This window comes from Amphiura filiformis, chromosome 7 (genome assembly GCF_039555335.1).
Source record: "Amphiura filiformis chromosome 7, Afil_fr2py, whole genome shotgun sequence".
NCBI classification, from domain to species: Eukaryota; Metazoa; Echinodermata; class Ophiuroidea; order Amphilepidida; family Amphiuridae; genus Amphiura; species Amphiura filiformis.
Window position 1 is genome coordinate 59,775,437 of NC_092634.1, and position 23,633 is coordinate 59,799,069.

The 23,633-nt window shown below is 37.3% G+C and overlaps 1 protein-coding gene across 1 annotated transcript; it reads left to right on the forward strand.

The window, feature by feature from the left end:
- Nucleotides 1–146: 146 nt before the first annotated feature.
- LOC140157977 (uncharacterized) lies at nt 147–14,423 on the forward strand. Its single transcript, XM_072181226.1, has 6 exons — nt 147–173; nt 532–792; nt 5,188–5,399; nt 11,341–11,552; nt 12,713–12,906; nt 13,494–14,423. The coding sequence occupies exons 1-6, from the start codon at nt 147–149 to the stop codon at nt 14,151–14,153; spliced, it is 1,566 nt and encodes a 521-aa protein (XP_072037327.1). The 3' UTR covers nt 14,154–14,423.
- The last annotated feature ends 9,210 nt before the right edge of the window (nt 14,424–23,633 follow it).

Genomic DNA, 23,633 nt, shown 5'->3' on the forward strand with positions numbered 1-23,633 from the left:
TCCCCTTTCATATTTTCTTGAACATGTATGTTTAGTAAAATCATTCTGATATGTTCTGTAAAAGCATGCAAGAAAAGCACAAAAATTATTAATATGCATATTGTGCATGCATTTCCATTGTGGAAAACCCTTTTTTGGGTAGCAAGATGGCGGATCCATGTAGAGAGTCAAATGTACTTTTCCATTTGAAATCCACACTACCCCTGTGGAAGATTTTTTAAATGTTCCACAGAGGCAGTATGAATTTCAAATAGAATTAACACATAAGGCAGCTCCATTTGAAACTCACCCTCCTTCTGTCGGAAGATGCAGGTTGAATCTTTCTCAGAGGGTGTATGAAATTCAAATGGAGCTGCCTAATGTGGTAATTCTCAGAGGGTGTATGAAATTCAAATGGAGCTGCCTAATGTTTACCACATTCCATTTAAAATTCATACTCCCCCTGTGGAAGATATATCCAAAATCTTCCACATGGGGAGTGTAGATTTCAAATGGAATAGCCCATTGTACTATTCCTTTTCAATTCTGCAGGTTTTGAATCTTGCTTTGACCTGGCTGAAATTTGACGAGAACAGACAACAGTACACCAAGAAGGTCATGAAGAAAGTGCACCTAGGTCTGCTGCCGCGGGAACGTCTTGTAGCTCTACTCACTGATGTGGAAGAGTCACCAGAGTGCAAGAATCTGATATGCGATGTCCTGAAACTCCTGGATAGCAAGGATGACATCAGTGTGCCACTGAGTATGTCACATCCACAATGGTTCTCTCCAAGGAAGGAGATGGTTATTAATGTGAGTGCATGATTAGAATGGTTTCATAGTTTGTGCCGCTTGCCACTGATGAACAGTGTGACGCTTTATCATGCCGCCGGTATTTTTCTGCGGCAAGCAGAGCGCCAGAGCGGCACGCTGCTGAGCGGCAGTGGCAAGACTATGAAAGCCAATGTTGCCGCTCAGCATCACCAAAATCGTTTTCCTGTTCTCATACGTTGGAGCTGCGTAGCTCGGAGTTGACTTGAATCCAACTCCTAGCGATCTGTACATGTCGCTTTGGGTAAAGCGGTGTCAGAGTGATCAATATCGGCTTGCCGCAGGTTACCGCTAGCGTTTTCGGTGCAACTGCGCAGTGAAACAAAATTGTCGTCAAGCGGCAAGCAGCAGAAAAGTATGAACCAGCAGTAGACTGCTACCCTCATTCATCAACTCTCTGGGTTGTTGCTTCAGCCTTCTTTACAAAATAACTCAAGAACCACGTACAGGACCTACAAAAGTATATATCTGTGATATTTGAATTCTTCTACCCACGCGTTATGAAATGATGAATGCAAATTTTGCCAAAGCTCACTACCATTCGCAAGATTTTTATTTTTACAAAGGAACAGGAAAAGTAGTTTTTGAAACCAGCTCAAAATGTCCTTAACCCTAACCCAACTAGGTCTCACTAAAGCTCACTATTAAAACCGCTCTGCGTCAGGGGTGGAATTTCGCGGGAGTCTGAGAGTCGACTCTCGCAGAGACTCCCGTAAAATCCTATTGCGAGAGTCCATGTGGACTCTCGCTGAAATGATCGGATCAGCGAACTTATGTTTAAGTTCAACACGCCTTAAAACTCAAAGCCTGCAAAATATAAAGGAAAAGTCGCCAAAGATGCAATGACATAATGGAAGTGAGAGTATGATGACACATATATTAAAAACTTAACTTTGTTAGTTTATTTGTTAGTTAGTTTGTTTGAATGCATTTTACGTAGGCCTACATATAATACCTTTTGGACTCCCGCAAGATTGTACAACGAGAATCCATTTACGGGAATCCATGGACTCTCGCAAAACTCTCTTGCGAGAATCCACTTTGACTCCTGTGGCACTTTACGAAATTCCACCCCTGCTGCGTGCATGCATTCCATGTGACTTGATGACGCAATCAGCCCAAGTCATATATACCCAGGGAATCGCTGGCGGGACCAACGCCACCTGTGTGGCTACATGCTGGGGATCTTCTGCGTGGCATGCGAGGGGTCCCAGGCTCGAATCCCAAAAGGTGCCAAGTGACTTTTCTCCTCATCTTCTCTCCTTTTTCGTTTCTTCTCTCCCTTCCGAAAGCAAAAAAACACGGGTAGGGTTAGGGTTCTATCTATCTAGATCTTGCGGACGCATCCGAGAAAGAGTTTACAATTCTTTTCCAGGAATCTCTATCAGCCATCAGATTTGGGAGGTCATTAATTTCTTGATTGACATCCCTTGCCACACAGTCAATGTAGTTGAATGGTCTTCTTCCTCTACATGTTCGTGGAAGCCTCATACAGATGACATCTGAAATTATTTGGTCTTTTGCTCGGTAGCAGTGGCCTGCAAATCTGGCTCGCCGTTGAGCAAGGATGGAGGACACCTGTGGAACACCATCGTAGATCTCTGCTTTGGTTTTATGTTCACGCCAGGATATATTTCGAACCCTCATCAACAGCCGGGTGTTGGTACCATCATTTCATATATATTTTATTTCACATTCGTGGCCATGGGCCAAATTACAGAGAAATATTACAAATAATTATAATTAAAGATACTTAGAATAATTAATTAACACACAAAATTTAAAACATTTATAACTACGCAAGTATTGCACATTATAGTATAAATAAACATGACATGGAAAATATATTATTACAAGGACATAAATATATGACATTTGCTCACAAAAAATAGGCCAATTACAATGTAAAAAATCACCAAAAGATTTGGTTAAAAAGCACTAAAAATCAAAATTTAAACCTGCCAGCAGGATAAAACCATTATGCAAAAAAGTGTACATCCATATCAGAATGATGCACTCGTCTGCCGCCACACGCGCATCACCCCACACAACAGCCAGGAACAAACACCAGACCCATCCCAAGCGGAGGCCACTTCAAATCATCCACAAGCGACACGGCCAAGGAATGTTCTCTGCACTCCCAAACCATGTGACCTAGGGATGACCCAAAGCGACCCCCCACTCGAGACAAGTCCGGCATCTACTCCCAGCTACCATTCGAAATGAGACACATGTAGCAGCCGACAGGTGCACCCCTCTGACATGGATGTACACAAATTGAATTTAGATAAAAGCAAGTGCATGGGAGCAATTAATGCATGTTTAAAAGTGTGACATAAAAGGGGATCGGGCTCTGTTTGAAACGTTTCGTGTTGGCCCTGAGTTGTGTATGGTCTTGAGCATTGCGCAAACTTCTGCCATGGACCGCGATTCTGGTGGGGGGTAATAAATGACAAGTTCTTACACTGTCACTCTGTCCATTGGCAAAAGTTTGGCAATGCTCGACCCTTCTGTCTGCTAGCTTTTTAATATTGCACTGTTGTATTGACTTTGAATATGAGATGTATTTATAGCCAAGTATGGTTCTAATTGCTCTTCTTTGTATGCGCTCAAGATCACTGGCTTGTTTACATGTGAGCCCCGAATGCCAAACCACATCAGCATACTCGAGAACACAGGTCTGACATAGCTTTTGTAAACAACCGTAAGTTCATCCTGGTCAAAGCCAAATCTTTTCAGGGATCTAAGCATAAAAAGACGAGTGTTAGCTTTCTTAATATCAACCTGAGATTGCCATTTCAGGTCACTTTGAATACAGATACCCAGGATTTTGGCTTTGTCAACATATTCAAGCTTGCCAGAACCAATGCTCAAGTCAGCATGATGTGGTTTGGTTTTACTGAAATTAACCTCAAGTGCCTGGCATTTCTTGGCATTATAATTAAGATTTAGGCCATTAGTAGCTGCCCAGTCTGAGAACTTATTCAGATCTTCCTGGATATGACTATTGCTAACACTAGTAGAGTTTTCAGCAAATGTGAGATCATCAACATACTTCCAGACTTCTGCATGTGCATCATCGGCGGCATCATTGATGAGGATTTGAAAACCAATTGGGCTAAGCTTGGTGCCCTGCGGTACACCAGCTGTGAGTTGCACAAAGTCTGAAAGCATGTTGTTGTATCGTACACATTGCTGTCGATGCTGAAGAAAGTCACAAAGCCAAGGTACTATGTTCCTACGCACACCCAGTTGAATAATTTTTGTGATGAGAATGGTGTGGTTGACCAAATCAAAGGCTTTAGAAAAATCAGTTAGGACAATCGTTCGGTATTGTGACTCACTTCAGCACCAGTATGAAGGTAATGCATCATATTGACTAGATAGTGATTAGTTGACACACCTGCTACATTTCCAAATTGCCTAATGTCTAACTTGTGACTGATATCGTCAATTACCCATCTTGATACAAAACCCTCAGCTACTTTGGCGAAGATTGAGGTCAAAGAAATTGGCCGTAACTTGTCAAGAGTAGGGGGTCGTTGTTTTGGTATAGGCACAACGATACGTTGTTTCCATTGACTTGGTACGATACCTTCAGCAAATGAGGAATTAAGAATATTTGTCAAGGGGATGCTCATCTCATAGGCAAATTCCTTGATGATTTTACCAGGGATACGATCAGGTCCCCCAGATTTGTTGGGGTTAATTTTCTTTAACTCAGAATAAACCTCCCAAGGGTGCAGTTTGGGAGCAGGGTCTTTGGCTGGTAAATACGCAGGTAGCTTAGATGTATCCAATGGGGGTACATGCGCAGATACTTTAGCAAACATGTCATTGACCGTATCAGCCTTACCCTTCTCATCATCACCACAAACACCTGGGATGTCCAATCTGAGCTCAGATCTGCCAGTCAAGTTAGTCAAGACGGTCCTGAAGATCTTTCTTCATTGTGCAGGTCTCACTTCCATATAAGAGGATACTCTCTATGCAGGCTCTAAAGAAGGCAAGCTTGGTATTTCTTGATATGTTGGACTGCCAGATGGTGTGCAGCTTGTTGCAAGCTTTCCATGCTTGAGCTTTATGCGAGTCAGAAAGTCTTTCTTGCTGTCGGCAACAAATGAACCAAGATATTTAAAGTCCGACACCTCCTTGAGTTGTGTGCCATCCCGAGAAAGGATTGGAGTTGGGTTCTTATCTCCATTAATACACATATTCTCTCCCTTCCGATAGCAAAAAAAACACGGGTAGGGTTAGGGTTAAAGTGAGAGCGATCTATGAAATATTTTACATGATTGTGTGTGTCAACTTTTGAATAAAAAACAACTTAAGTTTACTTAACATAATTTTGTCTTGTTGCTATACTATACCTTACAGGCACTCATAGGCATTGGACCAGCAAGATATGGCGGTCAGAGTCTGGTGTATTTCAATGCATTTGGACCAGAGGAGAGCCTAGGCTGGCAGCACTGGTGTGAGTTTGAATGCATCCCACATGACGTACCTGTCTATGATTCGTCAGTCACATCAATTGATGGCAAGTTGTACATTGCTGGTGGGATTTGTAAGCCAGGAAAACGGGAATACAGGTAATTATTTCTATAAATCAATTGTTCAATGATTTCAGTTTCAGTTTCAGTTTCAGCCTCCCCAAAAGGAGAGTTTTATTACATTGTAAATATAGGCCACCGGCCCTTTTCACATCTATAAAATCAATGATTACAATATTTACCAATTATAGAAACACATACAAACAAAGTCAGTCATTTTTTTTAATACTGTATCTGGTAAGCAGTGCATAATGGCAGTATGAAGCAAGTTCTTTTAAAGTGTGTTCATTTGATGAAGTCATAAAACGAATGAAATTTGCCATTGTTGGCCTCGAGTCCAAACGGAGGGGAAATATTTTGCTCTAAGATCATCGAAGAAGCTGCATTTTAGGAGAAAGTGCAATTCATCTTCAACTTCTTCTTCGTCGCATAAAAAACATACACGTACACCACGAGCCCCATTTTCTCTCTGTCCTGTCTCCACTCGAAGGCAATGACTAGAACATCGTAATCTTGCCACGGCAGTTATGAATCGATTATCATTAAATACATCAAGATAGTGTTCAGAAATGCGCATGTTCTTAAATTCCCGATATAGAATAAGACGACCATTTGATGATACCTCTGCCACCCAGTCTTGATGAGAGATGTCAGAAACTCTTTGGCTAAACGAGTTTAAGAATTCGATTTCATTACCTATATCTTGTGCAAGCCATGCATAGCCAAAGCCATACGAGAACAGAATATCTTTAACAGCGCTTGCCCAAGTTGTTTTACCATTTTCATCAAGTCTAAGTAGCATCTTATATGCAATTCTTGGATATCTATGATCGGGAAGTCGCAAAATCCTCAGCCAATATTTTATAAACCTGATTATTTGACGAGTGTATAAAGATGATCTACCACACTCACCCAGAGCTGCACAATTTGGAGTTGATGAATTTACACCAAGGAAAAACTTACACGCTTTTGTTTGGACTCTTTCAATAAGATGATATTCACCAAAGCCCCAAATTTCAGAACCATACATAAGAATGGGAGCGACAGTTGAATCAAAACTTTAAAGAAGTGCCGCATGTGCAAAGCACCCACCTTTTTGAAATTAAACGCAACTGCGCCATAGCTTTACTAGCTTGGTCCGACAAAGTGCGTGTTGCTTTTCCCCATGTATTTCCTGGTGTTAAATCTAAACCAAGATATTTATAAGTATTTGTTATTTCAATGCGATTTCCTTAAAAACCATCTTTCACGCTATGCAATTCTGCCACCCGCTAAAAATAAGCACTTTGGTTTTTAAGTATATTTACATCCAAACCCCATTCATCACAAAATAGGGCGAGAATATTTATATGCCGTTGTAGGTCATAAACCGTATCAGCAATAAGTACAATATCATCGGCAAAAAATAAGGATTTGATTTCGTTCACACCTTTTCCAATATTGATACCTTTTCCACCTCTATTTTCAAGCATTTCATGAAAAATTGATATAAAAATCGAAAAGAAAGATGGACTTAGCATAAAACCTTGCCTAAGACCAATATTACAAGGGAAAAAATCAGTGATATGGTTTTTATCCACTTTAACTGCAGATGTTAGCTTCTTGTATATACCAGAAATACATTTATAAAAGTTACCAGAAATACCAACTTCGGATAGGCGCGACAAAAGCTTATCAATTTGCACTGTATCAAAAGCACGCATGAAATCAACAAAAATACAATAACATTTGCGACCTCGACTGAATTGATTGTTGATAATTGCATGGAGAGTGAATACATTGTCGATAGTTGAATAGCCTTTCCGAAAACCAGCTTGAGCTTCTGGAATAATACTTGTGTTTTCAATGAATTTGTTCAATCGACTGTTTAGCACACTAGTGAATATCTTACTGAACACATTAATCAATGATATACCACGATAATTTCTAACATCATTTGTATCACCTTTTTTGTGAAGAGGGGTGATAACAGACATGCACCAATTATCAGGAATAATCGCTGAGGAGTAAACAACATTAAAATACAGGTCAAGCATGGCAAAATATCATTAATGCAATATTTATACATTTCACTACATATACCATCCGTGCCAGTTGACTTGTTACACTTCAACTTTCTTATCGCCTCAATGATTTCAATATCAGTTATATCAACATTCAAACACTGGGCATGATCTTGATTTACACCAACATTCATATTATGTGTTCATTATCATTCACATCACGATTTAGATCTGATTTGAGAAGAGAGCTAAAATGATTAAACCAATCAGATGGAGAAATTTTTGTTTGGATCTTTTTGGATCTCACCTTCTGTTCTCAAAAACTTTATGAATTTCCAGAAAGACTTTGGATCGACACAGTTTGAAACCATTTTTTCCTTCAAAGAATTTTTTTGTAATCACGCTTCTTCTTTCTACATAAATTCTTGTATGCCCTTTTACTCATCTGGTAAAAATTCAAATTTTCACTGGTACTACTTTCCCGAAACAACTTTAGACGAGACAGTTTTTCTTTTTTCATATCACGACATTCATCATCAAACCATCCACCTTTAATTTGTTTCTTGGAGTTGTATGTGGTACAACACTTCATGTGGTTTGCAGCCTTTTGTAATAAACAAATAAACTTTTGAACACCATCATTTATATGACCATTAGCTATCATTGTACAAATTTCATCAAATACATGCTTATTTTCAAACACATTTCTTGAAAACTTACCACTTTTCTCAACCGACCAGCAATACTTATCAATGGTATGAATTTTGCAATTATCCTTGAGACCATTATGCAAAGAAAGTTTAACATTGCAATTTAAAGACCATTTTAAAGGCATATGATCAGATTCAGTCATAATATCTACAGAAAAATCACTTATATACTCAAAAAGTGATGAAGAAATAATCAAATAATCAATCACACTTTTGCCCTGTGAACTAATGAATGTATATTCACCATAAACATCACCACAACTTCTACCATTCATGATATGAATATTGTGATTTTTACACAAAGTTAAAACATCTCTACCATTTTTATTTACAATATTATCTTTTGAAACACGTTTGCATTCAAAATCATCATAGTCATAATTAAACTCTTCACATGAATAATCAAAAATATACTGTACAGAATCATTTGAAATAAAGTCATTTTCCACACCAGTGCGTCCATTGAAGTCACCACACAACATAATCATAGCATCATATGTATCCTTCAAGTGAAATAAGATGTCATTGAGTGTTTCAAGAGGACTTTCTTCAGTGGCTTTATACGTGCTTGATTGAACATCAGGGATATAAACTATTTTGTAACCTATAGTTCTACTAAGGGGGAGGGTGATTGTACCAACCCATAAGGATTTTTATCCGGCAAAATGACCTAAGCTAATCGAGTAATCGTAGATCCATCCTTTGTGCTGATTTCCCGACCCCCAACTCAACACAAAAGTTGACAACCATGAGAGTTGCCAAATCTTTCAAAGACCCCTTTACAATGATTTTACATCAAATTTACCCCCTTTTTTCATGCAAAATCAAGGACAAAATTTGGCCAAAAACTACCCCTTTTTTGTGGATTTCAATGACTAGAATTTCAAACACCTGTTTTCAATGACTAGAATTTCAAACACCCCTTTTCAATGACACTAAATATTGACATAAAATTACCATATTTTCCCAAGTACCCCTTTTATCCAAATTTCGCGGACAGTGCAAATTAAATACCCCGTATTTCGCTGATTTCACGGTCAAATTTTCCGGAAAGTCCAAATAAAATACCCCCTATTTTGTCAATTTCACTGTCCTCGCTACTGGTAAAAATATTACCCCTTTTCCCCGCTTTTTGGTAACTCTCATGGTTGCCAATTTTTTGTTGAGTCGGGGGTCCGGGGCTGATTTTAAGTGATAAAATATTTACCCCATCACCTTATCTTGGCGTCAAAAGTGACCAAAGCAGGTGAGGCCCACCATAGGTTTCAACAGCAAAATCTATGATATTCATTTAGATCTTGTAAAATCATTACAAGAGATAGTGACTTTTTACTATTTCCTTTCATATTTAGGAGGAAAATTGCATGTTTGTAGAATTTTAGAAATCAATTTTGCATTAGGCCAAAAAAAAAAAGGTTTGTTTCAAAGTTCACGAGAAATTTAAAAACAAATGTGAAATGCGATTTTTTTTTTTTTATTCCCGACTTTTTTCATGGTATTTTGAGAAAAAAGTCTGATTTTTGCCGATTTTTTCTTGACAAAACTAAAAAAACTAACATTTCTGAAATCCAAAAAATTTCCGCATTTCTTTTTTGTCAAATCGTGCGATTTTACAAACGTGCGCGCAAGCTTTGAGACAAACCTTTTTTTTTTTTTTTGGCCTTATAATTTTTTTTGTACATAGTCAGATTGACCCAATTTTGTGAGGGTTGCTCACATTATGACATCATATGGACATTTTATATATACGGTATATTGGTATTTATGAAGTACCTATCTACTGCGGATATTGCTATCCACTGCTGATATTGGTATTGATGAAGTAACTATCTACTGCTGATATTGGTATTGATAAAGTAGATATCTACTGCTGGTCTTGGTATTGATGATAAAGCTATCTACTGCTGATATTGGTGTTGATGAAGTAGGTATCTAGTGGTAATATTTGTATTGATGAAGTAACTATCTACTGCTGATTTTGGTATTGATGAAGTAGCTATCTACTGCTGATTTTTGGTATTGATGAAGTAGCTATCTACTGCTGATACCAGTATTAATGAAGTAGCTAGTATTACTGATTGATTAAGTAGCTATCTACTGCTGATTTTTGTATTGATGAAGTAGGTATCTACTGCTGATTTTGGTATTGATGAAGTAGCTATCTACTGCTGATTTTTGGTATTGATGAAGTAGCTATACACTGCTGATACCAGTATTAATGAAGTAGCTAGTATTACTGAAGTAGCTATCTACTTCTGATATTGGTATTGATGAATTAGCTGTCTACCGCTGATATTGAGATTGATGAAGTAGATATCAGCTGCTGATATTGGTATTGATGCGGATAAAGCACTTATCTACTGGTGATATTGGTATTGATGCGGATAAAGCACTTATCTACTGGTGATATTGGTATTGCTGAAGTAATTATCTATTGCAAATTTTTTATCCATGAAATAGTGTTCCACTACCGATACTTCACGGATCTGCACTTTGTGGTAAAATCCATAGTGACGGATGTACGATTTTTACATATAAGATGTATGATTTTACTACATTTTAACGTTTTGAAAATATCTTTCAAGGGTCTACTTTTAATAGACACATGAATTGCTAAACATTAATGGCAAGTTTATAATCTATGCCCAATACAATTTACCTACTCAACGCTTTCCCGATGCCCATTTTTTGATAAATTTACGATCAACATCCGTCACTATGTAAATGTAATACACCCTGGGTTTAACATCCGTCAGTATTTAATGCAGCCGACGAATTGACCAAGTAGCTATCTACCATATTTCCTCGAATAGTCGCCCCCTCAAATAAACGCCCCCACCACTTTTTTCAACCAAGATGTTTCAAAAATGCCGATATTTCCATGCTACTTGTGTAGTAAGCTTACCAAGTTGCTCACATGGTCGATAATAGCAGCAATAATTGGCGAAAATCTGCATCGGAAACCGGGAAGTGAAACAAAAGTCAGTGTTTCTAGTTCATAGTTCGTCATTTTAACGTGACTTTTAAGCTTACCTAATGATTTTAAAAGGAATTGGTGTGCTAAAATGACCTCTAATAACCCCCGTTTGAAAATGCAACGCCCGGGCGTTTATTCGAGGAAATACGGTATTGATGATATTATAATTGCCATCTATCCACTACTGCCATGATTGCTGCTGATATTGGTATTGATGAATAGATATCTACTGCTGACTTTTGTGTTGATGAAGCACTAAAAGCTACTGCTGATATAATTGTACATTACAGAGTCACACACAGAGGCCGTTTGGAGTACATCTTCAAGTGGAATTCCTGGTTCTTTCATGAAGGTAACATCGGAGAGCCATCAATGAATATGGGTGAGGATGGTGACTTTGCTACCATAAACATTGTCAACCCATGGACAACACTGCCGGAGTTGAAGACTATCAGGAACTCATTCCCAATGGTGTATTTAGATGGATATCTCTATGCTATAGGTATGTGTCAATCACTTGGAGTGGGAGGGGAAAGGGAGGGAGGGTTAGGGGAGGGGTTGAAGACTATCAGGAACTCCTTCCCAATGTATGGATGGCAATCTATATGCTATAGGTATGTGTCAAGTACTTGATGAGGGGAAAGGGAGGTGGTTAGGGGAGGGGTTTTAAAACATTGTCAACCCATGGACAACACTATCAGGAACTCATTCCCAATGGGGTATATGGATGGCTATCTCTATGCTATAGGTATGTGTCAATCACTTGGAGTGGGAGGGCTGGGATGAAGACTATCAGAACTCATTCCCAATGGTGTATTTGGATGGCTATCTCTATGCTATAGGTATGTGTCAATCACTTGGAGTAGGAGGGGCTGGGTTGAAGACTATCAGGAACTCCTTCCCAATGGGGTATATGGATGGATATCTCTATGCTATAGGTATGTGTCAATAACTTGGAGTGGGAGGGGCTGGGATGGAGACTATCAGGAACTCATTCCCAATGGTGTATTTGGATGGATATCTCTATGCTATAGGTATGTGTCAAAACTGTCAATCACTTGGAGTGGGAGGGGCTGGGTTGAAGACTATCAGGAATTGAACTCCTGCCCAATGGTGTATTTGGATGGCTATCTCTATGCTATAGGTATGTGTCAATCACTTGGAGTGGGAGGGGAAAGGGAGGGAGGCTTAGGGGAGAGGTTGAAGACTTTCAGGAACTCCTTCCCAACATATTTGGATGGCAACCTCTATATGCTGTAGGTATGTGTCATGAACTTGGCGAGGGGAAAGGGAGGTGGTTAGGGGAGGGGTTTTATTGTCAACCCATAGACAACACTGCCAGAGTTGAAAACTATCAGGAACTCATTCCCAATGGTGTATTTGGATGGTTATCTCTATGCTATAGGTATGTGTCAATCATTTGGAAGATGAGGGATGGGTTGAAATGACACTTACCATATTTGTTTTAAGGGTGCATCTTCAGATCAGTTCTTATAAGAGTTTAGGATGCCTTTTGAAAGTATGTATCAGATGATACCCCTGTGTCAATGTTAAGTGGCCTGAAAGTTGCATTATGCCACAACAGTGCCTTGAGATTTTTGGGTAGTGGTCATACGTTGTAAATAACACTATCTAAAAAAACCCATTTGTTGTATATAATAGGTGGTGAGGACGAAGACTACTGTGCCATCAAAGACGTTGACAGATATAGTTTCAAAGACAAGACATGGGAGAAGATTACTGACCTGCCTGTCCCATGCTACTATGCCTCTGCTACGGTCTACAAAGGCAAGATACTGGTGTATGGCTCTCAGCCTGTTCCTGATTCAGATACACTGGCAGAACATAACTTACAGGTTAGTTTTTACACTTAAACATGGTTGCCAAACCCGTGATTTGGTAGCCCAACTGGGCGACTTTTGATAATTTTCCCAGTGACTGTTGACAATGTCATGTTCCATAGAAACCAATGGTTTTAGAAAAAAATTGGGTGACTTTTCAACATTGGCTCCTGTGAATCTTGATAGTTTTCTATCCCATAGAAACCAATGATTAGTGAAAAATTGGGCGACTTAATGATTATTTGACCCGTGATTCAGGCTATTGTGACAACTCTGCACTCATACATGTCACAAGGATTTTACACTCGTCCACTTAACAATTGCAATATATCGCTTTTAAAAGGTGATGGGCTATTGCGTGTGAAAAGTGACATGTATGATTACCAAATATGGTTCAAGCATGCATTTTAAACATATTCATCAGATCATTCACCAATCTTTGCACAAGAACAAATAATGAGAAATGATTAGGAATATTACGCAACTGATGCATGCTTGAACCATAGTTTGTACTTTGTTCTTAAAATTACAAGAAATTAATTGGGGAATTATCATAGCAGATTGACTATATGAAATTACCTTTATTGTTTTTCTTTGTGTAGATGTATGACCCAGCCACCAAACAGTGGAAGACCCTCCTAACAGAGCACCACAAGGTAGAGAAATTCAAGAAGGAAATAAGCGATGATGCCAACGCCAACCATAAACCAAGTCGATACATAGATGATTATGAGTACGACAGTGATGCTGAGAGAGCCGACTGGGCAGACGACGCCAAAAACAGAGAAAAAGAGCGTCTTCTTCCACGGAATGCTATTGTTGTCGACAGAGAAGATTGCTTCAGAGTTGTTTACCCAGCTGAGGGATCTATTAAGCTTAAACCTCTCGTACATAAGTTAGAGTTTGATTTTCAGGGCGACACACCATCGTGTAACGTAGGGGAGAGCCAAGACCAACAGCTTATGCCAACCACGGGTGAGGGCGCTTTTCAGATACGCAGCAATGTGTACGTCAATATGAAAGGTGTGGTGCATAACACAGGGATGAAGATTTCATCGGAGCAGACGACGGAAGTTGATCTTGGCGTTTGGAAGAAGCTGCAGGGAGAGGAGTTTCTGGAGAAGTTGTCATTTGCGAAGTTGACCTTTGATAAGAAGAAGATATTTTGCGAGAATTGCGTAAGAGGGAAGAAGTGTGTTAATGGAATGGAGTTTATGGATGACAATGAGTTGATGGCCATGATGCAATCTGACTCGGATTAGGATGAGTTGATGGAATCCAACTCCGATTAGGATGAATTGATGCTGATGGCCATGATGGAATCAGCCTTGGATTAGGATGAGTTGATGACTCGGATTAGGATAAGTTGATAGAATCTAACTCGGATTAGGATGAGGTGATGGCTATGATGGAATCCGACTCATATTAGCGACTGTTTGATTTGTCGTAGGCCTTGCCCGGGAGGCCTTATAGACTATAATGAGATCAATAATGGAAATGTTTCATATATGGCCTTAAAGTACAAAAAGGTGTTCCAATATAATGGTTTTTTTTGTATGTGTGTGTGCAAATAGGCATATATGTGATAAGAGATTTTGAAGCATTAATTTGATAATTGATTGAAAAAAACATGAGACAATAGGGGAAGTTGATCATTCAGTATCATTCAGTGAGAAAAAAACCAAAAACAGGTGGCCCAAGCAGTAGTTGTGGGGCCTCATGTAGTTAAAAGAATATTGGCTGAAAATACATAGATGTAGTGGTAGTTGTTGAAAAGTAGTGTAGTTGTTGAAGTAGTATAATCAGTAGAATAGCTCAATAAAATAGAAGTATAATAGATGATGGCCATGAGGGAATCCAACTGGGGTTAGTGAACGTTTGATTTGTTGTAGGCCTTGCCCGGGAGGCCTTGTAGACTATAATGAGATCAATAATGATGTTTCATCTATGGCTATTATGTACAAAGAGGTGTTCCAACACTTTTATCCAAAAACAGTGGAAAATGTGTGGAAGATTTTGAAATTCCAAACAAACTTACATATTGAGTCCAAATTGGTTGAAATGGGCTATTTCAGTTGAAATCCATACACCCCCTATGGAAGACATGACCTTAATCTTCTACACAGGGAGTGTGAATTTCAAATGGGGTTACCTGAATGGATGATTCCATTTAAAATCTATACTCCCTGTGTGGGAGATTAAGGTCATGTCTTCTATAGGGGGTGTATGGATTTCAACTGGAATAGCCCAATTGTTTCTAATGTTTTCAGCTGGATTTTAACATGACAAACACAAACATATCCACCTGGACTGCCCATGTAGTTCAATTTGCTGTCGTATTGCATGTTAGAATTTGACTGAGTGTTGCTAGGTCAACTGGATCACGCTTTCCTTGTTACGAACCATTGATCGAAATGATCACAACACAAAACCTATAGCATATCAAAATTTGTAACAGGTGTACGAGCTCAGGCTTGGAGCAGTAACCAATGGTTACAAACGTGCACTACGACAGTGAATTGGAATATGCGGATTTAGGGTTTCTCTACCCTGAGTCAATTTGTGCCGAAATTCCTTCCCACAACGCAATAAGCATTTTGCATAACAATAGATACAGTCGGACGTTAATCAATATTCTTTGTTATGCAATACGCATATTGCATTGTGGGAAGGAATTTCGCCACAAACTGACTTCCGGTAGAGAAACCCTAAATCCGTGTATTGAGATGGTAGTGTCAACTTCCACAATACTAGTAGCCCATTTAGGAGTCTAATTCTTTGTATGCATCACATACTGTCGTATCTCAAAGCTTTGTGGGATTTTTTTAATTACTGGGATCTAATTGTGTGGAAATACACTGTAAATTTACTTTATATATTAATTTTTTGAGGTTTTATCACAAGATTATCACAATCATATGTCCATTCATGAAAAAAAAGCATGTTGAAATATAAAATAACAATATAATACAAGAATGATAATAAAAATCACACAAGGCAGCTTTTTGAGATATGACAGTGTGTTGATTCAGATGACAAATTTAGACAAACTTGTAGTGGGTATTTAAAGGGAGAGTCCATTATCTTTTCTCTCAATTGTTGGTGGTTTACATGTGACCTACAGGCCATTGGTTGCCCACCCCTAATTTAGAACTTTAGATCATAATATGATAGATGCTATTGATTTTCATTGAGTTAATTTATTTTTAAGAATTATGTTTGACTAATTTATAACATTTATTAATAACTTCAAGTCGGAACTTATGCAAAATGTATATACTTGTATGAATATCTTAATATTGTTGTGACCCTGGCACCTCAACTTGTAAACTACCTCCTTAAATAGTGCCAATAGATGGATATAGTATGGTGCTACCATTTGTGTAGTTATGTAGCTATCACTTAATTTTACTGTAATTTCTTAATTGTTCATTATGAATATTAAAAAAAACATGAAGTAGAAAATTCCGCTTTTATCTTTCAAATATAAGTGTAAGTCATATTAAAGTCGAAGGGTTTTCTTATGTGAGCCACATCTGCAATAGCTGCTATGTGTCAATTTTCTTAGATGTGTACAATATTGAATGCAGAAATTGACAAATATTTATAGGGCAGCTATTGCAGGTAGGGCCTCAAAGTGTTTTCTTACGTGAGCCACAAGTGCCTGGCTCACTTATGTTGTTTTGCTGGTTTCACTGATGACGATTAACAATGTACATGTTGAACATCTTGTTATGATTATGGTATTGTTGGTTAAGATTGTGTTTAATTGTAAACATGTTTTACTGAACAAAATATAGCAGCTGCCAAGTTTTGTACATAATCAGTACTTTTTAAATCTGTTTTTACATATTTATACTTGATTTGTACATAATCAGTACTTTTTAAATCTGTTTTTACATATTTATACTTAAGTGTGTTAATAAACAAAGATTAACTTTAACATGTTCTGGTCACTGTGCCTGTTGTACTTGCTAGTTTTCTTCTCAGTATTACCTTCATGTATAAGACTCCACCAGGGGCGAAATTCTGACTTGCTTTGCTCGACCAATTTTATTTTGTAGCAAATTCTGGGAGGGGAGGGGTCTCTAGATCTGTCCTTTGTCTCCACAGAGTTGGATTAGTCGTCACATTTTTCATTATTATGCAGGTATTATTTGTTAGCAAGAAAGCAATGTACCTATTTGATTATATTCATACATGTTCATTATGCATGCTGTGCAGATTTGATAAAACTAGAAACATATTTTAGACAAATGTGATGTGATCTGTGAAAACCCTTAAAATGGTGATATTTTTAATTAATATAGTATTGAGTTCTGTACACAATAAACATGGATGTTTGGAATTATTTTAGAACTATTTTGAATGATTAAAAGAAATAAAGTTTTAACCTTTATTACCATTATAAAACAAAATAGGATAATGCAACATGTGAAGGGTTTTCACAGATCATGTCACAAATTAGCTTTTTCATGATGACAAATTGCAGGTGCTCTATGTGTTGCCCACCCATGACCTGCTGTAGAGGACAGTGTTATCGGAGGTGTTTGTGTTTGAGTATAAATTATGGAATTTAATAAAGATTTTGATACAAATCTAGATGATCTTTTAAGAGATGAGCACATAAACAGCGACTTCATTAGTTGCAGCCTGTATGAATGCCTTAGCAGGATTTGGTGGTGTGCTCTCCTAATTGGGGAGCTGCAATGATTTCACGAAGCTTATGATCCCACATATTCTTAAATAATATTTTGTACAGTTAGGCACAAAAAAGGTTTGTCACTGGGGAAATAGAAAAGTAACAAAGCGGACTTTTTTTTACTAAATGAGGCTATGCAATATCTATGCAATGATCGCTGCTTCATCAATAGCAATATCAGCAGTAGCAGCTATTTTATCAATGCCAGTATCAACAGTATATAGTTATTTCATCAATACCAATGTCAGCAGAAGATAGCTACTTCATCAATACCAGTATCAGCGGTAGATAGCTACTTCATCAATACCAGTATCAGCGGTAGATAGTTACTTCATCAATACAATATCAGCAGTAGATAGCTACTTCATCAATACCAATATCAGAAGTATGTAGCTACTTTATTAATACCAATATCAGCAGAAGATAAGTACTTCATCAATACCGATATCAGGAGTAGATAGCTACTTCATCAATACAATATCAGGAGTAGATAGTTACTTCATCAATACAATATCAGGAGTAGATAGCTACTTCATCAATAAAATATCAGCAGTAGATAGCTACTTCATCAATACCAATATCAGAAGTATGTAGCTACTTTATTAATACCAATATCAGCAGAAGATAAGTACTTCATCAATACCGATATCAGGAGTAGATAGTTACTTCATCAATACAATATCAGGAGTAGATAGTTACTTCATCAATACAATATCAGGAGTAGATAGCTACTTCATCAATACAATATCAGGAGTAGATAGTTACTTCATCAATACAATATCAGGAGTAGATAGCTACTTCATCAATACCAATATCAGCAGTAGATAGCTACTTCATCAATACCAATATCAGAAGTATGTAGCTACTTTATTAATACCAATATCAGCAGAAGATAAGTACTTCATCAATACCGATATCAGGAGTAGATAGCTACTTCATCAATACAATATCAGGAGTAGATAGTTACTTCATCAATACAATATCAGGAGTAGATAGCTACTTCATCAATACAATATCAGAGTAGATAGCTACTTCATCAATACAATATCAGGAGTAGATAGTTACTTCATCAATACAATATCAGGAGTAGATAGCTACTTCATCAATACAATATCAGGAGTAGATAGTTACTTCATCAATACAATATCAGGAGTAGATAGCTACTTCATCAATACAATATCAGGAGTAGATAGCTACTTCATCAATACAATATCAGGAGTAGATAGGTACTTCATCAATACAATATCAGGAGTAGATAGCTACTTCATCAATACAATATCAGGAGTAGATAGCTACTTCATCAATACAATATCAGGAGTAGATAGTTACTTCATCAATACAATATCAGGAGTAGATAGTTACTTCATCAATACAATATCAGGAGTAGATAGTTACTTCATCAATACAATATCAGGAGTAGATAGTTACTTCATCAATACAATATCAGGAGTAGATAGCTACTTCATCAATACAATATCAGGAGTAGATAGTTACTTCATCAATACAATATCAGGAGTAGATAGTTACTTCATCAATACAATATCAGGAGTAGATAGTTACTTCATCAATACAATATCAGGAGTAGATAGTTACTTCATCAATACAATATCAGGAGTAGATAGCTACTTCATCAATACAATATCAGGAGTAGATAGCTACTTCATCAATACAATATCAGGAGTAGATAGCTACTTCATCAATACAATATCAGGAGTAGATAGTTACTTCATCAATACAATATCAGGAGTAGATAGTTACTTCATCAATACAATATCAGGAGTAGATAGTTACTTCATCAATACAATATCAGGAGAAGATAGTTACTTCATCAATACAATATCAGGAGTAGATAGTTACTTCATCAATACAATATCAGGAGTAGATAGTTACTTCATCAGTACAATATCAGGAGAAGATAGTTACTTCATCATTATCATTATCAGTAAAAATGTATCTACTTAATCATACCGATATTAACAGATAATTTCATCAATACCAATACCAATAGCTACTTCATTATTACCAATATCTGCAAAAGATAATACTTCATCAAAACAGCAGCAGATATCTACTTCATCAATACCGATATCAGCAGTAGATAGCTATTTCATCAATACCAATATCAGCAAAAGATAGCTATTTCAGATTCAATGCCAGTATCAGCAGTAGATAATTAGGCCTAAGTCATCAATACTTATGTCAACAGTAGATAGTTACTTCATCAATACCAATATCAGCAGTAGGTAGCTACTTCATAAATACCAATATCGGCAGTGGGCATCTACTTCATCAATACCAATATCAGTAGAAGCTAGCTACTTCATCAATACTGATATCAGCATTAGATAGCTACTTCATCAAATACCAATATTGTTTTTTGTTATTGCGCGAGTCAATAAAGTCAATTAAGCTCGCTTAAATTCACGCACGCGCACGTCAGTCACGCATTACGCAACTAGCATAAGAGCATGCGCCCAACAGCACACACGCCATTCTATATAAATACACAATATTGTGAGTTTCATTTTTATTTGCCTATTATAAGCCGAAAAAACTTTAGTAGATAGCTGCTTTGGCAAAACCAATATCAGAAGAATAGCTACTTGATCAATACCAGTATCAGCAGTAGGTAGCTACTTCATCAATACCAATATCAGCAGTTGATAGCTATTTCATATTTTTCAGCAGTTGATAGCTACTTCATCAATACCAATATCAGCAGTAGATAGCTACTTCATCAATACCAATATCAGAAGTATGTAGCTACTTCATTAATACCGATATCAGCAGTAGATAGCTACTTCATCAATACCAATATCAGCAGTATGTAGCTACTTCATTAATACCAATATCAGCAGAAGATAGCTACTTCATCAATACCGACCGATATCAGCAGTAGATAGCTACTTGATCAATACCAATATCAGCAGTAGATAGCTACTTCATCAATACCAATATCAGCGGTAGATAGCTACTTCATCAATACCAATATCCGCAGTACATAGCTACTTCATCAATACCAATATCCGCAGTAGGTAGCTACTTCATCAATACCAAATATCCGCAGTAGATAGCTACCAGTACTTCAACACAGTAGATATTACTGAATTGAAGTAACGATGAGGAGATCACTGACTAGATAGAGAATTAGATCGTTGGGTCAGGTGCTTTGGGTAACATAAAAAAAAGCGCCATCACTCGTCCAAACACCATGAACGATGTGGAAAAGTTGTAGCGGGCGCTATAACAATCAGACAAACGATCAGCAGGGCCACGATCAGAAAATTGAATGAATCGATCTTCAAACATGGTATGGATAAAACAAATTATGATTACGGTGGCATTTAACCACTACTTTGTTCTGATTGTTTATTATTAAAATACTAGAGAAGAAAGAGAATAAAATAATATGTATGTTTGTTTTTTAAGAGGTATTTTTATTTGACACATTTTACAAACAATATTTATAAGAATGAAGCTCGTGGTCACAGCTCGACCACATATTATTTCGGCACCTGAAGAAGGGACCCAATGTATTTTTTATGAAAGGAAACGAACTGTGTAATGTATACTACGCTCACGCTTAAAACATTATTGTTCGTCATTTTCGTATCTCTTTATTAATTAAATAACATTAATAATAATAACCCTTTAGTTCCCACACATCTCAAATCAATGTGCTTCTGCTCACAAATTCTCTGTTACCATGGTTACTAAATGGACGCTATTATTGTGACGTATATATTGTTTTTTGTATCAACATAATTCTCCGACCCATTGTTCTTCCTTTTGCTGCTGCTGTTGGCGAAAACTTTGTTCTAATGGACGATAAGGCTCGTCCCCACAGGGCTAGGTTGGAACATGTTTTGGATTTACTGAAACGCAGGTTTAGAAATTTGTACTTCCCCAGACGTGGGAAGAGCTTGGACAAGTACTGCAAAGGGCCTGGCAAACCTTGACCAAGAAGTTATTCAAGGGTTCAAGCATGCCCAATCACTGTCAGGAGTGTGCTCGTAACCGTGGAGATCACACACATTATTGAATTGTCAGTAAAATCTTGCAACATTACATTTTACCATTCTTTTCATGACGTGCCAAAGCTCAATTTAAAAAGTAATTTTCAGTCTATCAGGACTTTGGTTCCCAGCAGCTCAAATGTCCAATGAACCGAAACCAAATTCTGTCTCATTTTAAAGACCCATCATGACTGTTTCATACATCGGGCACTTAAAAATCTTGAAAGATCATTTTGTTTTTGAAAAATATTGAATGAAATGTTTCATCCTTAAATTACTTTGAGGAGTGTACTTTGATATTGAAACCTTCATATTGATGGTTAGCTTTAGGCTGCTGATATGCTGATTCTTCTTCTTTGAATAATTATGTATATTTTCTTGAATATGCAGTTTCATCATTATTATTGTGCAGTACAAATTCCAATATTTGGGATCAAAACAATCGGAAAATAATGGCCCATGAGTTCGATGATGGAGGTGAACAACGTTGTCTGCATGTGAGTTATGACTGAAACATTTTGCACAATGGTCAGGGAAAAAATGGATAATGAGTATGCTAATTTTAATACTAGGATCAAAACAACTGTATAATGGAAGCATTGTGGTTTTATCTGATAGTGATATATATGAAAAAAACCCTGAAATTAATGTTTTTCATTTGACCTAGAAAGTAAATTTTAAGATTAAAAAAGGGGTACTAAAGCTAGTTAACACGTAAATGTTGACTCCCAACCCCATTAAATGACTGAGTGAGACTTTGATAATAATAGAACGTGAGTCACTAGTTTTCTGTGTGCAACCAGTTATGTTGAATCACAATTCGCATGGATGAAATCACACCCTTTGCCCTCAATATTGTCTGAGGGTATTGGACCTTGTCAATTGTACCTGCCCAGCTAGGTATAGAGAAATGGTACGGTATACTGATATTGGGATTTTCCAACATTGATCATGATTATGTCAAAAAAATCGTCATTGCCACTGTAGAGACTTGTCTGCTGGAGTACGTGGGAATCTTTCTCACGTACCTTCTATCGCAATTGTTCCTTTGTATGTTTAGACTACAGACAATATAGGCGAACGTGTCAATAGATTATTTATTACTAATGGTATCTGCGATTAGTGGATGTCACAGATTGTACCATTGGGACACGTTGAAGCTACAGGCATGGAACAGGTAGACTCCGTGTATCTAATGTATGAAAGAATTATAGGCATGAAACCAACAGTTTTCAACATTGAATCTACACTGTAATTCACTGCAAGATATGTATTTTACGATAGTAGTGATTGCATCGGATGCGTAATAAGATATGGAACATACCTTTAAGTTTCTACAAACTTGAAGCTGGCATGACTAACAAAATCCAGTTGAATGGTTCGTGAAAAGAGATCATTTATTTACCTGGAAAGAGACATTGTTGCACCAACTATAAATTAGTAACTAGTACCTGATTTGACAGGTTATAACACTAGCAATCGGTTAAAATGGATTGTGTTGTTACAGAATCAACTTCATGTAATGCAATACTAAGAGTTTCAATTTGCAATAATTATCGAACAAATTAATGCATGCTTGCTTGCTTGACACTAAACATTGAACTCAAACCAAATTCTTGTAACTAAATATATAGTTAAATCGATCTTGTTTGCTATTCGGATAGTTTTCACGATGGCACCCAGATTGCACTCGTGCCTACTCCTGTTTTCTCTTGTGATGCTCTGTTTTGATTTAGCATCATCTGAAGTGACTGATGAAGCAAATGACACTGTAAGATGTCAAAATCAACACTTCATTTTATCGCGTAATGATTCGGTTACAATTCAAACGTATGAGAATGAGACCTGTGACTTTGTGGTGTCCTCCTCTAATGACCAAGGAATTATGGTGAATGTTCGTTGGCTGTCATCGTGGTCTATTTTTGACTACTTTGTTCTGCAAGAATCAGGAGCAGAATGCATCAATAGATCTTTTGGTTGGATTGGATTTACGGTGGCAGAACCATGCGCAATAGTTCTTAATT